This window comes from Phascolarctos cinereus, unplaced genomic scaffold (assembly GCF_003287225.1).
Source record: "Phascolarctos cinereus isolate Bilbo 61053 unplaced genomic scaffold, phaCin_HiC Scaffold_4;HRSCAF=312, whole genome shotgun sequence".
NCBI classification, from domain to species: domain Eukaryota; kingdom Metazoa; phylum Chordata; class Mammalia; order Diprotodontia; family Phascolarctidae; genus Phascolarctos; species Phascolarctos cinereus.
The window spans coordinates 544,893,084-544,909,653 of record NW_027555847.1 but is presented as its reverse complement, the minus strand read 5'-3'; the positions used below and the strand labels follow the sequence as shown (position 1 = coordinate 544,909,653).

Sequence of the window (16,570 nt, the reverse complement as noted above, 5' to 3'; positions counted from 1 at the left end):
AACTAAGTGCAGCTGATAGAAAAGGAATGTGGGCAGGAGGTAGGGTGTTAATCTTCCCTGTGGCTTCCTCTTCAGGGGATCATCACTTGTCTTCTATATTTCTTGGGATGGGGTTGGAATATGACTCTGATATTATAGAAACACTCATTAGACATTCTTTAAAAACACACCTAATTCACACGGTAAAAGAAGTCATCTGACTAGTTCCTTTCACACCAAACTATATGATTTGGGGCAAAATATTTTTATTTGATAATGCAGCCATGAAGCTCACCTTATGGAGTTAGGAATTCGTAGGACAAAGACTTCACAGGGTTCTATTTTTCACCCGAATGAGTAAATCATCTATATCTCTTTTATAAGCAGCATGTATCTGCTGTGGCTCATTTACTCACTGGCCAAAATCAAGCACCATGAGGTCTCTTATAATAGAGGCAGCTAGGTAGAAAAGTGAATAGAGTGCTGGAGTTGGAGTAAGGAAGATCAGAGTTCAAATGCAGCCTGAGACACTTACCAGTTTAAACCGCTGTCTGCCTCAGTTTCCTCATCTCTAAAATGAGCATAATAGTAGCACCTGCCTCCCAGGGTTGTCATGAGGATAAAATAAAATAATTGTAAAAGCTCTCTGCCAACCTTAAAGTACTATGTAAATACTAGCCATTAATAATTACTTTTAAGACTCAGTTCCAGATATCATCTCCAATTTGAAGTCTTTCTTGATCCCCTGAATTGTTGATGTATTCTCCCACCTGAATTTATTTTATGTCTACTTATCTGTGCAGGTGTCAATAGAATAGAAATTAACAGTCAGTAGAATAGAATTTTCACGCAGTCAGTGGCTATTTGTGGCCTGCACAGCGTTGGTGTTTAATAAATGTTTGCTGAATTGAGTAAAACTATGGTTTAGGATCCAGTTCCTATGAAGGATAGCTAGCTTCTCTCTATTCCAAGCCTTGATTGCACACTCCTACCCTGCCAAATATAGCCCCTCCAAAATGAAGAGTATTGGATAAAATGTGAATGAGATGAATATGAATAGATCAATGTGATTCTATCATCATTAATAGAAAAACAATTCAAGAAGCACCTTGTCTCCTGATAGTGCCCTCTGTAGATCCCTCCCCTCCACCGAAAAAAAAAAAAGAGGAGCTACATAGAAGGAGAGGGGACAATTTCTGAAACAGAAGGAAAACAATCATCACCAGTGACTATTTTTCTGGAAGGGCAATTAGAAGGCACTTTTACTCTCTGGCTAAGGGAATGAATGCAAATGGCTCAATCACATAAGCTATCTTTCTCCTGTGAGGGATTTCTTTCTTCTCCTGGTATGTGAGTTTTTGGTTTTTCAGTGTGGTTGATAGTGGGGTTTGTAGGAGGTAGAGGGGTAAGGGAGCAATGGGAGGGTAGAGAAAGGGGTTTACATTTTCCAGATGTGACTAGTTTTTGGTTTGTGAAACAATTCGCATTCTAGATAAACTGGAATTATTCCTTTATGAATAACCCCGCAACTCCCACACAAGCAACTGGCAGCAGAGTTGTGCAAGTCACATAAAAGCATTAATGAATTGGACTCTTAATGAGCAAAACACCTCAGGCTTTTTGGTCATGTGACTGATTAGTACCTCAATTAGAGTTTTCCCAGAACCAAATAAGAGAATGCTGTTATTACAAGTCAACAATGCTTCTGTTTTCATTCAAATTCAGTGTCATGTTGCTTCAAATAGAAAAAAAAAGTCTTTCTAAAAAGAATAAAATAAAATGAGGCACAATGAATTAGTTGTCTGATGTTATTTCTCCCTGAAAGACAATCAAATTCAGATGTTCTTGGGCACCAATTAGTTTGTCTACAGTAGTTACAAAACTTCTCCCTTTTAAAATAACCTTTAATATGTGACATTCAATTCAATTTCTATTCTGAAGACTCTTACATGTTGAGTTGAAGGGGATGGTTAAGAATGCTATGGGGATACTCAGTGGTGAGCACTAAATCATAGCTCAGAAAGGCTGTTTAATCATAATTCTTATTATGCCTTCATTCTATTCACATAATAAATCTTCGGTAGCCAAGGTCTGACAAGTTCACCACAGCATTTTAATGTTGTGGAGGTTTTTTTGGTTTTGTTTTAGATAGCTTCGAGAAAGAGTCACTAAATGAAATGTAGTTTTTTAAATGCCAAGGGGCTAAAGAGCTGGGCCAAAAGCCATGCTTATGGATAGGTCTCAGTCCTAATTGGAACTTGCCTAGCTAAAGTTCAGCAGTTAATATTTTGTTTCAGCCAGCAGATTTGGCCATTCTGAGTTTTAATGCATTACCACTGGGACAATGGTCCAGCAGTTAGACAGGTGTGCAGGTCACTGGCAGAGGTGTAAGCCAAGACTAAGTGGTTAAGCTCACTGCAATGTAATTGTTGGTCATGCGGCTAGCTCCATGGTGACTCACAGCAAAGAATATCTTTTTGTTACTGCAAACGAAACTAAAATTAACTAGTTTTCATACGAAGACTATCAGAGCAACTCAGTGCATAGTTCCACAAGTCAGTTAATGGACACACTCCTCCTGTCAGAATTCTGGTATGGTTAAAAAAAAAAACTCACTGATACTGCAACATGGTGGAATGCAAGCCTCTACAGCTGTGGAGGACTTACCGTCGTCCAGGTACAACTGGTCCAATTCCTCAGGTTCTCGCTTGATCGTTACGGGAATAGGGGCCAAATTATGATTACTGTCCTCATGCAACTCTGGCAATGACAGTGGCTGATTGGTTGGAGATTCATTTCTTTGAACTTTCGGCAGTTGGTGCTGCTGTTGACCCATTATGGATGAGTGAGTTGGACTGCAGGACTGCAAATAGGTTGACTCTTGGGTAACGGATGGAACTGGAGAAGAGGGACTGTTGGGATAGAGTGTTTGTTGGTAACCAAGGGAACAGCTACTGCTCAGATGTTGACTCACCTGCGGCTGCAGCATGATGTGAGATGACTGATCAGGAGAGCTTGGGTGTACAACTATAGACCTTGGCACTTCCTGGATAGTGGGGACACCTCCAGCGGGCTGTTGAAGTCCTAGGTGGCTGTGGCCTGGATTCGTGATACACTTGTTGTAAGCAGAAGAGGAAAGGTCATGAAGCTTGGGGCTTGAGTTGGGAGAAGATGACATCACAGTGTTTCTCTGCTGACAGGAAGTGAAGCCAGCCACAAGGCAAGAACCAGGATCAGGAGGCATCATGATCTGCTGACTGTAGTATGGCTTAGAGAGAGGGTTTAATCCTGGGTTCATTGGTCCACAGGTTTGAGCAGGCTCATAGTCATCGGTGGGTTCTGTTTTTATAATTGGAACTGTTAAAAGAGAAAAAAAAAGTTATATAAACATGAGTTGCATATTGGAATGACCAAGTTGGCTTGTGGCTAGGATACCTTTTGCAAAACAAACAATGTTTTGAATAAGTCTCTGTGTGTCTTTTGCCTCATTCTCCCACCCAATAAAAAAAGAGGGAGGGAGGGAGGGAGGGAGAAGGGGAGGAGAGGGGGAGAGAGAGAGAGAGAGAGAGAGAGAGAGAGAGAGAGAGAGAGAGAGAGAGAGAGAGAGAGAATGAGTCATCAGCACAAGAAAGTCACAGCTGGTTCTAATATTGAAAAGGACTATTTTCTTTGGAATCTCCTCCAGCACTAATGTGCTATAAAAATCTATTTGCAAATAGCTACACTGCAGTAGAAGCTCTGGACCCAAGGGCTCCATGGATTTGTAGTAATCAAAGCAAAAATTTTAACTTGGATGTACTACTGCATTTCTCCAGCTACTGATGGTCCATTTGATAAATGTCTGCACATTTGGTAAACTTGAGCATAATAAGATGGCTTTTAGAGGTCAGTAAAAATGCAATTGCAAAGATATTTGTCATTACAACTAGCTATGCAAAAGCATTTAATCGATATGATTTTTTCAAAAGAAGAAAGGAAAACTTTAAAACATTTTTATTTCTCTCCCCACCCTTTCACCTTCCAAATAGTTTTCCAAAAGTCCATTCTACTGGAACAGACAGGGTCTGGACTATCAAGTGGCCAGTGTATTAGTGATAAGGATAGTTCACCATGGCTTTCTCCACCTGCCCATTTTCCTGCCCAAGATTGACAATACAGAAGCACTGTACCAGAAGAGAAATAATTCTAAAGCCATGTAAATAGTGTGGGGGTATACTTGAAGGTCTAGTGTATAATGGCCACACTGTGATTTTGAGACTGTATTCTACTAATGCTCATATTCTTTAACCATATACTTAACTGCTGAATCAGTATCACATTTGGATTTGGTGTCAAATGAACCCTCAGGTTACAACAAGTATTTATATATAAGATACTTCTGGGTAATATAACCTCATTGGCTAAGTGTTTTGAGGTAGAAACAGGGGAGAAGTGACCAGCAGAAGTGGAATCAGGTTGCACACACAAATCTATGAGTATTAGAGACCTTGCCACCTCAAGAAGGACTTAGAATATGCACAAATATTATCTCCCTTTTGCAAAGTACACTTCTCAACTTTCTTTTTCCTAGTCAGAATTTAAAAAAAAAACATATATGCAGAAGAGGGAAGCAAGGGAAAGTAATAAAGGATGAATATAAATGTGTGTAGCATGGTTCTGTAAGAACAGTATCAAGTGTGCTCAAGTGAGAATGAGTTGAGGCTGGCAAGATGAGCAAAAGACAGTAAAAAAGGGGGTTTAAAGGCTATTTGGAGAAAGTGGATGATTAAAGAAAGTATATGAGTGCTATTCTGAGTGGATGGTACAATGATCACAGAGAAGATAAAGCTGTTCAATTCGTATTTTGCTTTTGTGGGTTTTCTTTTCTGCCAAGAAGATAGCACTGGATCAGAGAAAATGGAATAAAATTGGCAAATACGGAATTGAAAACCAAGTAAACAGAGAGACACTAAGAAAAGAAATATTTGTAAAGTGCTTAGCATGGTGCCTGGCACACAGCAGGTGCTTAATAAATGCTTGTTTTCCTTCCTTCCTTTCCTTGATAAGTTCAGGTCATCAGATCCATAAATGCTTCATCCTAGAGTACTGAAAAGACTGGTAGATATTTTAGTTTTGACTCTGTATCCCTAGTGCCCACCATAAAACTTTGTGCACAATAGTGCTTATCAAATGCTTATTGAATTGAAATGAATGTAATTATTGATATGCTAACAAAAATTTCTGGAAGACTGTGGAGACAGAGAGGGTGCTACAAGGTTGGGGGGAAATGAGTGTTTGCCTCATTTTTTTTTAAAGGAGAAGAATGGCATCTACAAACTATAGGCCAGTGAACTAAACTTAATTCTTGGGGAAATTACAGAAAGTGTTATCAAAGAGATAGCATATAAACATTTAGAAAAGGAAGTGGTCAGTTCCCATAAAGATTTAGTGTGAGTTCATCAAGGAGGAGTAATAACAGACTAACCTCATTTTAATTTTTGAAAGGGTTGCTAGATTTGTAGATCAGGAGAATACTGTAGACAGAATTTATGAAGCTATTCTTATGAACAAAATGTAGAGATGAAGGTGGCCAAGAGCATACATTTATGGTTCAATGTCAGCTTGGAAGGACATCTCTGGTGGGATTGCTCCTGGGATCTGAGCTTGACCCCATAGTGTTGAAAACTTTTACCAGTGACTTGGACAAAAGTATAGATAACATGCATATAAAGATTGCAGATAACATAAAATGAGGCAGGATAGCTAACATTTATAGCATAGTCAGTATCCAGAAAGACATCATCAGGTTAGAATATTGGGTTGAATCTGAGGATGAACTCTAATAGGGATTAATGTAAAATTTTATACTTGGGTTCAAAGAGACAACTTCATGAGGAGAAAACAGGGAAGGCATGGCTGCAGAAGTTTGTCTGAAAAAGATCAGGGGGTTTTAGTACCCCAGAAGCACAATATGAGTCAATAACATCATATGGCAGGGGCAGCTAGGTGGCGCAGTGGATAGAGCACTGGCCCTGAAGTCAGGAGGACCTGAGTTCAAATCTGACCTCAGACCAAACACTTGACACTTAACTAGCTGTGTGACCCTGGGCAAGTCACTTAACCCCAATTGCCTAAAAATAAATAAATAAAAAATAACATCATATGGCAGCCAAAACAAAAAAACCAAAGGAATTTTGGACAGTGCTAAAAGATATATGTTGTTCAATACTAGGGAGGTTAATAGTCCTGATGTATTTTGCCCTTGTCAGATCATGCCTGGGATACAGTGTTCAATTTGGAGTGCCACATTTTAGGAATGATAATGAGAAACTGGAGAATGTTTACAGGAGGGCAACCAGGATAGTGAGGACACTCCATATCATCCCATATGAAGATCAGTTGAAGGATCTGAGAATTTTCACTTAAAAAAAAAAAGACTAAGGGGCAGCTAGATGGCACAGTGGATAGAGCTCTGGCATTGGAGTCAGGAGGAACTGAGTTCAAATCCAACCTCAGACACTTAACACTTACTAGCTGTGTGACCCTGGGCAAGTCACTTAACCCTGATTGGCTCCCCAAAAAGAAAAAAAACACAGTTAAGAGTGGAGAAAAGCTAGAATAGCTTATCTTCAAACATTTGAACATGCTATCATATAGGAAGAGGGAGGAGACCCAATTTGCTTGGTCCCAATGGAGCTGAACCAGAAGCAATGAGAGAGTAGCAGAGAGACAAACTTGGGCTTCATGTAAAGAAACATTACTTGAAAGCATATGTCTTCCAACAAAGACTGGAGTGATACTCCAGTTAAGTTGTAGAAGGGACCCTTATTTAGCTGTAGGTTGGACTACATGGCCTCTGAGTGTCTTTCCAACACAGATTCTGTCATTCTGATTTTTTTGTCTGTTCCCTTGTTCATTCCATGCACATCTCTACCCCTTACTCCCTGCCACCACTGCCTTTTATTCATCTTTCACTAGAGCTAGGTAGTCTTCCTCAAATTACTAGTTAAAACACACACACACACACACACACACACACATCCATTTGTAACAGATGATAAAGTGCTGCTTGAGATGAATGGATCATGTATAATGAATTGTCATCAAATTCCTTCTGACTGTATTTTCACTTGCTCACATATTGTGCACTGGTGCATTTTTACAAGCCCCCTAATCTATAATGAAGGAGATTCCAGTTCAAGAATAGATTTATGAACCCGTTTTTGTACTCTTTTAATTATATACAAAGATGACTTTGTGCACAATCACAGGTACAAACACTACCGAGGTAGTAAGCAGGACAAAAGCCACATAGCTAAATAAGAAAAAAAGGCACAAATGTGTTAATAAATTGTTTTAACAGAACTCTTGAGAGGGTATATATTTTCATATGTTTCATATTATGGCCCACTACACTATCACAAAAGCTGTTAACCAGATGTAAATGAACATCCTTGAAGAGAGACTTCCTGATGCTTCTCAACAGCAGAAACACCCAGGTTAAACAATGCTAAGGTGTTCTTTGGCAACTACAGTGTTACCTATCAAAGGCCTGCACTTCACTAGAGAGGACAGACTTCTGCAAAGATCATCTGCTAGATTTTCATCCTTTGAGACTTACAACTGAAATTTTTCCCTATGCCAAACTCACTCACTCACTTTCTCTCTCTCTCTCTCTCTCTCTCTCTCTCTCTCTCTCTCTCTCTCTCTCTCTCTCTCTCTCTCTCTCTCTCTCTCTTTCTCTCTCTCTCCATATATATATTATATACTCACATATATAAGCACATATGATGCATAGTATATATATATATGTATATATACACATACCATTTGTACTTATATGTACTATATTTAGACACATATATGTATTACATATGCATACATATGTACATTTCTTTAAAAATTTCCTTCAGCACATTAAAATCAAAGGCAAAGTGAATTTAGGAGTTATTGAGTTACTGGGGGCTGCCATACTTAGCAAGAAGGAAAACAGTAATAAGGCAGTTGAAAAATGTTACGAACACACACACACACATACATACATACATACATACATACACACACATGCATTCACACACACAAAAGAGTGTATTGATCTGCAGGCCTCATATATGACCCTTTAGCAATTAGCATTGTTTTTTAAAGAAAAAAGGGTTACCTGACTGAGGTGGGGGCAAGTTTAGCATCACTTTTCATTCCAGAGTGCATTTGGTGGTTTGTAAACACATCTCCTTTTAATAATTATTAAAGGATTCCTTCAGTAAATTGAGATGGAATATTGGGGATGGGTCAACATTAAAGAAGGGATCAAGTGAACTGCCTGAGGAGTTATTAGCCCACCATCTTTGGTGACATATAATTGGTCATGTATGTAGCTGCTAAACAGAAAAACAAGTGAGGCAATTTTGCGTCTAGCACCTACATCCTTCCTGTTATACTGCGTGTCAAAACTGAGCTGTTCAAATAGGGCACAACCCTACCTTATTTCTGCCTCCATCTTGTCTATTTCTCTTCACCTTCTTCACCTCTGTCTCTCCCCTGCCCTGTACAATAATGTTTCATTTGCTAAGGAATATACATTCCTTTAAAAAAATTAAGAAATTTTTTAAGATTATAAAAATGCCATGGAGGAAAACTAGCAAAGACTTAAAGAAGAATGCTATCCTTGGTCTATATATTTTCACAGAGCAGCTCTTATTCAACTGGTTAAAAAAAACCCAGATATGACACAGAGTACTGGTTATATCTGACCATATTCTATTCCTTGTTTTTGACGTTGCTCTCCAGACTACCTTTCACCACAACTTTATGTGATTATCAAGGGAGGAGAGAGAAGCTTAAAACACTAGGCAGCTAGTGTTCTGCTGTCAGATTTTGAAAGGAAATGTGATTTTTAGACCCCTTTGGTGAAAATCACACATATTTGAGTTTAGAATTTATATCACTTGGGTGACTCAATATCATGACCTTGGTAACCCTGGTGACCCAGGTCAGTAGTACTCTAAAAGACAGGACTTGCCAATGTTCTGAGGCCCATACTGGCCTTGAACCTCTACCCCACTTTTCCCCTTTCCCTTGTTAGCTTTCAGCTAACTATCTGATGTGTAAATGAGACAATAGTATCTTGCCATCTGGTCCAAAGATTAAACCAGTGCCTCAACCAGAAGTAAGCCAGCAGGAGGGCAGTCCTACTGGACTCTAACACTTTTACCTGTCGGTAATGACACACCTTCCTGACAGAGGTATTTCTAAACTTTGGAAGCCCTGAGCTCTGATAAAAGGTCTTGGCTCCCAAATCTACATCTCTGGCAACATAGCTTGACATGCTGCTAACACAGCCTTTCCTTCAATAGATCAATTTTCTCTGTCACTCTCTTCCCAGGCCCATATGTTTCCTATATACAGATCAGTTGAACTGTCTGCCTCATGTGCCTGACCCAGAGAACCAGTGTATATATGCAGAGAGGGCTGCAGGGTATGGGATGCCAAGAATGAGATTAATGTCCTCACATTTAATAGAAACCAGTATTGTAATCCAACTTATTTTATATTAGAAAGTCAAATATTTGAAGTCAGCTGTCGGCTCAAACACCTTTTTTAAGGGGCTGCCAGCTGAAAGAGACAGCTTCTAGCCATAACCTGGCCTGCTATGATTAACAACATGAAGCTCTCCAGCTGCTTGGACTCCACTCGCACTTTCAGCAAGCAGAGGGCTATTTTTTATCCCAAGGAGGAGTGTCAAACTCAAGTAAGCAGCCTCATCTAAAATGGCTCTGCTGAGAAGATACCGTTTTATGAACTGCCTCCCCTAACTAGACTCAAGTTAACGTGCTTCAAGCATATTATAAATCCAAGAAATGGCAGACCCTGGAATTAGGCCAGAAAACCAAGTTCAGCCTCACACCTGAGAAGCAGGGTTTGCTCAAGGAGCTTGTTACTGTTAACAATGGCAGAAGTCCTCATGGAGAGAGAACAGTGGTGAAATAATGGCCCCAGACATGTCTAATAGTGACCTTTGTGTGTGCCGTAAACTTTCCAGTTTAAGAATTAAAACACTCTAGTGTCCAATATGGCAAAGGTTAAGTTCTAAATGAGTTTAGTAACTTGCAGAGCTCATGATCTTTCATTTTTTTATTTTTTTAATATGGCTAGAAGATTAAATTAAATGTTTATAGGGTAGCTAACACGCTAATACCTAGTTGGGATAAGCAGAGTTCTCAGTTGCACCAGGTTTTCAGCCAGATCCCAGAAATCTGGCCAGACATCAGGACCTACCCTTACTCTTATAGGAAGTATTCCCTGGGCACCTTTAAAAAAATAGTGCCCTGTCTGCTCCAAATGGACATTAAAGGTGCAGTCCAAAATATACCCCTCCAGTAAATGCCAATGTACTTAATTTATCTACCACAGAGGGATAGTGGAGGGAGCACATGCTGCTTGGATTAGAAGCAGTGATTCCAGCAAGTCTAAGGAATTCGAAATCACAGACCTTATTGACCAAGCCTTTCAGCGGAGGATGGAGATGACATCTCCGTCTGCTAAAAATGTGCGCCATTAGGATGTCTGTTGTTTATGACCTGTTTAAAACCAAGTGGTGGCAGCAGCATTAACTCCTGTGTAAATCAGGGCTACCTCAGATTCTTATTGGGAGAGACTTAGCAAAAATGATGTCATGCCACTCACTTGCCTTTACACAATGGCCCTCTGTGTAGACCTGAATGTGGGTGAAAGATTCAGTCAAAGAAATGTCTGAGTTCAAAATGAAAGGATTTTCTTAACATGTTAAAAAGTAAACATGTCCAACTTTAGAGGATTGTCATAAATCACGCCTTTTACTGTTTGTGGCACTTTCGAAAAGAAGAAAGGGAACATGTAGAGTTGGTGCTGTTGCGTTCATTTTGGACAATTCTGAGAAGAGTTCACTTACTGATTTTTATGCTTTAATATTCTAGTTGTTTGCTATTTCAAGGTTCCAGACCTAAACCCTCAGCTGAGCTAAGAATACAACAAAATAGCTATTCTCTAATGTGGAGACCAGTTGCTGTCTGAAGGCTCATTTACTGATTTCAGTCAATGTTTACCAAATATGTAGATTTGATCTGGCCTGCAAAAATATTCTTCCTTCCTCCCCCAACTATGTGGGCTACAATCCTGAAGCCATTACTATTAGACCATTTTGGTCTTCTGTCTTTAAGAAATCAACTAGAATATGTGTATTTAGAAGATGACCTGTTTGCTTGCTTTTCTAGGAACTCCAATTGTATGAGGTCACTTAATACTCCCAAACTGGGAATGTTCATTAGATGAGAAAAGTAACAAAAGCAAAAATTTTAAACAGAATTTAATAGAATGTGTTTAAAAGGACTGCAATTTTCTGTCTGGGGTTCATTCTAATGCAACCTTGTAAATACAAACAAGATTGACAGCCGCAGAAATTTGTTAGCAGCATGCCCTTCTTTAAGAATGTTCATTGACAAGGGCAGCTAGGTGGTGCAATGGATAGAACACCAGCCCTGAAGTCAGGAGGACCTGAGTTCAAATCTGACCTCAGACATGTAACACTTACTAGCTGTGTGACCCTGGGCAAGTCACTTAACCCCATTGCCTAGCCAAAAAAAAAAAAAAGAGAACGTACATTGATACATAGAATGTATATTATTTTCTTTTTGCTTTGGGTTAATGATACTACTTTAACTATATCATCCCTCTCACCAGCCCAGGACTTCATTTTCTGTTCAACAGAATAATAGATCTTACTACCTTTGCTATCCTATAAAGTAGGGGTTTTTAACTCTTTCTCTCTGTGTGCGTGCGTGTGTGTGTGTGTGTGTGTGTGTGTATGTGTGTGTTTGCATTTGACAGTCCAGTGAAGCCTATGGACCCATTCTCATAGTAATTTTTTAAAAAAATTATAACTGAAGGAAATGAAAAATTAATTTAGAGGTTAGTGAAAATAAAGATTTAATTTTCCTCCCATATGAGTTCACGGACCTTTTGGAGGTCCATGAAACCCAGGTTAAGAACCCCTGATCTAGAGTCTTAGATTCTTACACATCTTTGAGTTTCTCATTTAAACTACAAGTACATAGTTCCTCCAAATTGGGAATGAAAAGGTACCAGATATCTAAAATGGGAGGAAATGGATGGATGAATAATCTAGTGATATGATTCAGAATCACAGAATAATAGAAATGGAAGAACCCTTAGAGATTATTTAAGTCAACCATCCTCCCCACCCCTGCTTTAAAGATGAGAAAACAGGTCTAGAGAGACAAAATAACTCATTCAAGATCACACAGTTAGTTGGTGGCAGCTTGTCCTTCATGAAAAATGACAAGATAACTGCATATGTAAAATACGTTCCTTTCCCACCCCACCCCTTCAAGAATATGTAGGAAAAGCCCAGATGAGCCTATATACACCCAGATCATTATATCCAAGAATTTCAGTATTTTTCTATATAGGCTACCATAGAGCAACCTTGAAAATAATTTCCTTGCCCACAGCTTTGTATTCCCTAAACTATCTCTGGGGATATATCTTGGCCAAGACTAAACTGAGGCAAAATGGCTTTCCTAGGACCTGGGCTGGACAGCACGTGCATTAAAAAAATTAATAAGTCATTATATAAGTAGGAGTTCTTGCAATAGCCACCCACTCTACTTGCAAGCAAAGGACCAAGGATGAGACTCTTTCCAGCCCCTTTCTAGTCCCTTAAGATATATAGTTTCATCAGCATATACTGATAAAACAGAAAACATGAAAACTACCATTTTAAAATTAAAGGCATATTTTTAACGACAAGCTCTCCCTCTTTATTCCCATTAGGGCCATGAAAGCTTAAATGCACCAATATTGTACTACTGTGAATGTGTCTAAGCTGCCTTTTTGGTATGTATTTCAAAGCATACTAACATCCTGTCTGTAAGCCAGAGTCATACAAGAAGATGCCTCCTGTTTTACATTAGTAAAGGAATAAAAGTGGTCTGCTTCTTCATATGGTCATCTGGCATTTAATCCTATCATTACCTAGCAAAAATGTAGGAAGGTACCAGCACAGGGATTTGAATTCCCAGGCTGAAAGAATTTTTCAATTCAGTTCTGACACTTAACATGATGCACTGTCCCATTACCTCCTGTTACAGTAGATCATGTTAGGCTATGACTTGAAATAAAGTAACACGAGATGACACAGAGTAACTCAGTGTGATATTAGGCAATGGCACACAGAAAAATACCACATTACCCAAGTGGCGAGTTCACAATCTACATTTATTATGGAAAGCAAAAGTGCGACAGATGAATGCTAATTGTCACAGTTTCCTGTAGGTTTACAAAGCAGGTTTTTCATGGACAAGACAGCACCATTGGTTAGTGCAATACTGGTATTCATCACAACTGGTTTCATTTACATTAAATACATTGTTAGCGAGGACAGAACAATCTGAATAATAATGTACAGGTTAGACAACAAAAGATATCTATAGTAATTTTTTAAACTGTCACAAAGATCCAATCTTCTTTTTGTTAAATGAAATAAGATATAGCATATGTCCAAAATTATTTTTAAAATACAACACTTCACACTACCCTTCCCATTGGGAAGGGTGATTTCAGGATTCCTGCCTCTAAAGATGGAAGGGTGGTCATATAGCTGAGGTGATCTCCATTCCTTGGAGAGAGGGAGTTAAGATGTTTTTCTTGTCCGGCAGTGGCAGTAACATCAGCCCTAGAAAACACATGAACTCTTTTCTCCATCTGGCCTAGTACAAACAATGATGTGCATAGATATATACCAATAAAAAGAGAAATGAATATCATAGCATCAGAGGCAGAAGATTCAGAATAAATGAAAACATGAAAACCTTTCATTTTAGGTCAGCCCTAGATCTCACTGTCTAACATGCATGAGTCTTTCTCAGTTCAATGGAAATGGTGCTATTAAAAATCCTGCCTCCTCTCCTACCTTCCCTTCCTTGGCACCCCCACATGTACATATCAACTCACTATCCTACAACTTTCCGAGAATTTCTTTCAGTACTACATCAGAAGATTCTTTCCCAGGATCAGATGTCATAGAAGTCTCATCTATATATGAATTGATCTACACTGAAAAGATGGCTAAGTCTTGAGTGATATTTTAAAGGGGCCATAAGCCAGGAAAACTGGGTTTTCAGTGACTGAAAAGTTTTAGTCTCACAAAAAAGAAAAGAGTTGATGAAGTATAAACACAAATTTATTCTACCCAAAGCAAGTGATTAGGGAACTCAGTGAAAACAAGGCACCTGGGTAAATGCCTGCCACATATTGGGTATTCAAATTAATATTGTTGACTGACAGGGAGGAGGGTGACTACTGTAGTCACTCCATCCCTGAAAGCCAATGTTATTACAATCCATCTAGTTAACAGGGAAAGAAATTAGGGTTAAGGGACCCTAGTTATAAAATAGTGGGGTTTTTCCTTACTCAAACAAGGTTTTCATAAGACTATGTCTCCTATGTTGTATTGATTGAACAATTACCTAGAGAAAATGTTTAGTCCCCCTTTCTTCCATAGTATCTAAGATAAATGCAATGATGAATAGTTGACTTCTATGTACTGCCTTCCATCCTAGGGTCTCAAAGTGTATAAATAAACAAATATTTCTTTCTATGCTATAGATGAGGAAATCAGGGGTTATTCCGAGGTGAAGCCAAAGGCTGAACAGTGACTCAGTGTCAGGGCCAGTAATAAAAGCTGGAAATAGAACCCAGAACTCCTGACTCTCTCATCTCCATCCTTTAACCACAAGCTCATTCCATATATCTAAAAGATGCAAACCACCACAAAAATGGGGGTCAATTGAAGACAATGTCATATAATTTACTGAGACAAATTATAACTTGAATAACCCCAATTGAAACTGTCCTCAAGCAGATATTGGAGTTCAAATGTTTCCAAGGCACTCCATAAAGGCTTCATTTTTGGGTCTTCAATAGCCTGTGTGTTGAATTCTCATGATCTTTTCTTTGGGCCAAGGAACGAGAACAAGCTCCTCTTTGGAGCAGAGAAGCTAGTTTTTCCTCCCCTACTAATCACCTGCAGGAAATGGATAATGCATTTTCTTTCCCTCCATCTTCACATCTGTGCTCTCTATGAGCTTTGATACATGGATATAGGCTTAGCATCTGAATATACAGAAGCACTGAGTGTACATCTTGCCTATAATCTGAAACAACACCATTATCTGAATGAAGAGTAGTTTCCAAGTAATTCAGTTATTGGATGCCTTCCTTTCAACAGTTGTGAAACTATTAGGTTGTTCAATGAAATAAAGCAAAAACAGGACAGGGATTCATCGTAGATGCTTTAAACAAGGAGGAAAATAGTACAGGGGCATCTGCTATGCATGCATGGGCTAATAAATTCATGTTATACTTTATATTTAAATGGCCATGTTGAAGTATTAGAGTCCATTGAATACCACGTTATTATTCAAGCCATTTTATTTAGAGAAAGGGGCAACCATTTTATAAATGAACATTAGAAAGATGCAACACCCCTAAAGTTGCCAAAAAAAAATGGCCAGATCTCTCTCTATGTGCTTTTAAACCTACCTCCCTAATCTGGGACACTGACCCTATCATTAAGTATATCTATTTTGGCTACATAAATGAGCGGCAGACAGACCTCAAAGAACCAAGAGATGCTGGATAATTGATTCAGGCTGATCTGAGTGTCAGTGTTGGAGGTTATGGGTGAGGGAGTGAGGATGGTAGGACTGCGTTTAGGGGCTAGTCGATCATTCCTAGCTAAGAATCAGCTAAGCAAATTCAAGAATTTCAAAGAGCCAAACTTCACTTTTCACCACCCCCTACTGGTAAGTAAGATGCCTTACAATGATTGTCCTTAGAACCACCTGAGTTCTTTTTTTTTTTACTTCAATTCTTTCCCTCTGGAATTTAAGACAGTGGCCCCTCACTTTTCAAGATAAGTCACTCTCTGTGATGCATTTTACAGTTGAACAGAAATGATCTTTGTCCTGAGTGCAAGACCTAGTTCAGAGAAGGCATTGGCTTCTGTTTTCTGCATAGCACTGAATCCTGAGGCAGGTATTATAATGAACCACAAAGATAAATTCTAGGAGCCAAGCAATTTTTTATATCACATAGAGAAAAGGGATGGCTGTCCAGATCACTTGGCATAGTCTAGGTACTTAATAAGTGCTTTTTGACTGATTATTAAGCTGAACCATCTGATTAAGAAGGCAAGAAGGCTCTCATTCTGAATTTTCTATCTCTTCTTCAATCGCATCTTTATGCAATCTCAATGTAACTAAACCTGTATTCACGCCAAACACTTTTCTTGATCTTAGAGAGATTGGCTTTTGCTCTCCCCACCCCCCACCTCCCGTAAAAGGCAGGGTGATATAGTAAATAGCAAGTTGATCTCAGAGTCAGGAAAAACCTACGTTCAAAAGCAGTCTTGATATATACAATCTGTGTGACTCTGGGCAAGTTATTTAACCTCTCAGCACCCCAAGCAACTGTCTGAGAGCATCAGTCATAGGAAAGGTTCTATTCTACACTGCTTCCCCACTCAAATTTCCCTATACTGATGAAATCATTTATA

The 16,570-nt window shown here is 39.0% G+C and overlaps 1 protein-coding gene across 4 annotated transcripts in view; it reads right to left on the bottom strand.

The window, feature by feature from the left end:
* The window catches only part of NFATC1 (nuclear factor of activated T cells 1), a 204,300-nt gene that overhangs the window by 43,947 nt on the left and 143,783 nt on the right, over positions 1-16,570 (bottom strand). For 2 of the 4 annotated variants that reach the window (XM_020986909.2, XM_078153554.1), the window contains exon 9: positions 2,647-3,336. In XM_020986909.2, coding sequence (XP_020842568.1) covers positions 2,647-3,336 — 690 coding nt within the window. Of the gene's footprint in view, positions 1-2,646; positions 3,337-13,211; positions 13,688-16,570 lie in introns of those variants that run through there. The other 2 variants (XM_020986910.2, XM_020986911.2) reach the window with 2 other exon arrangements.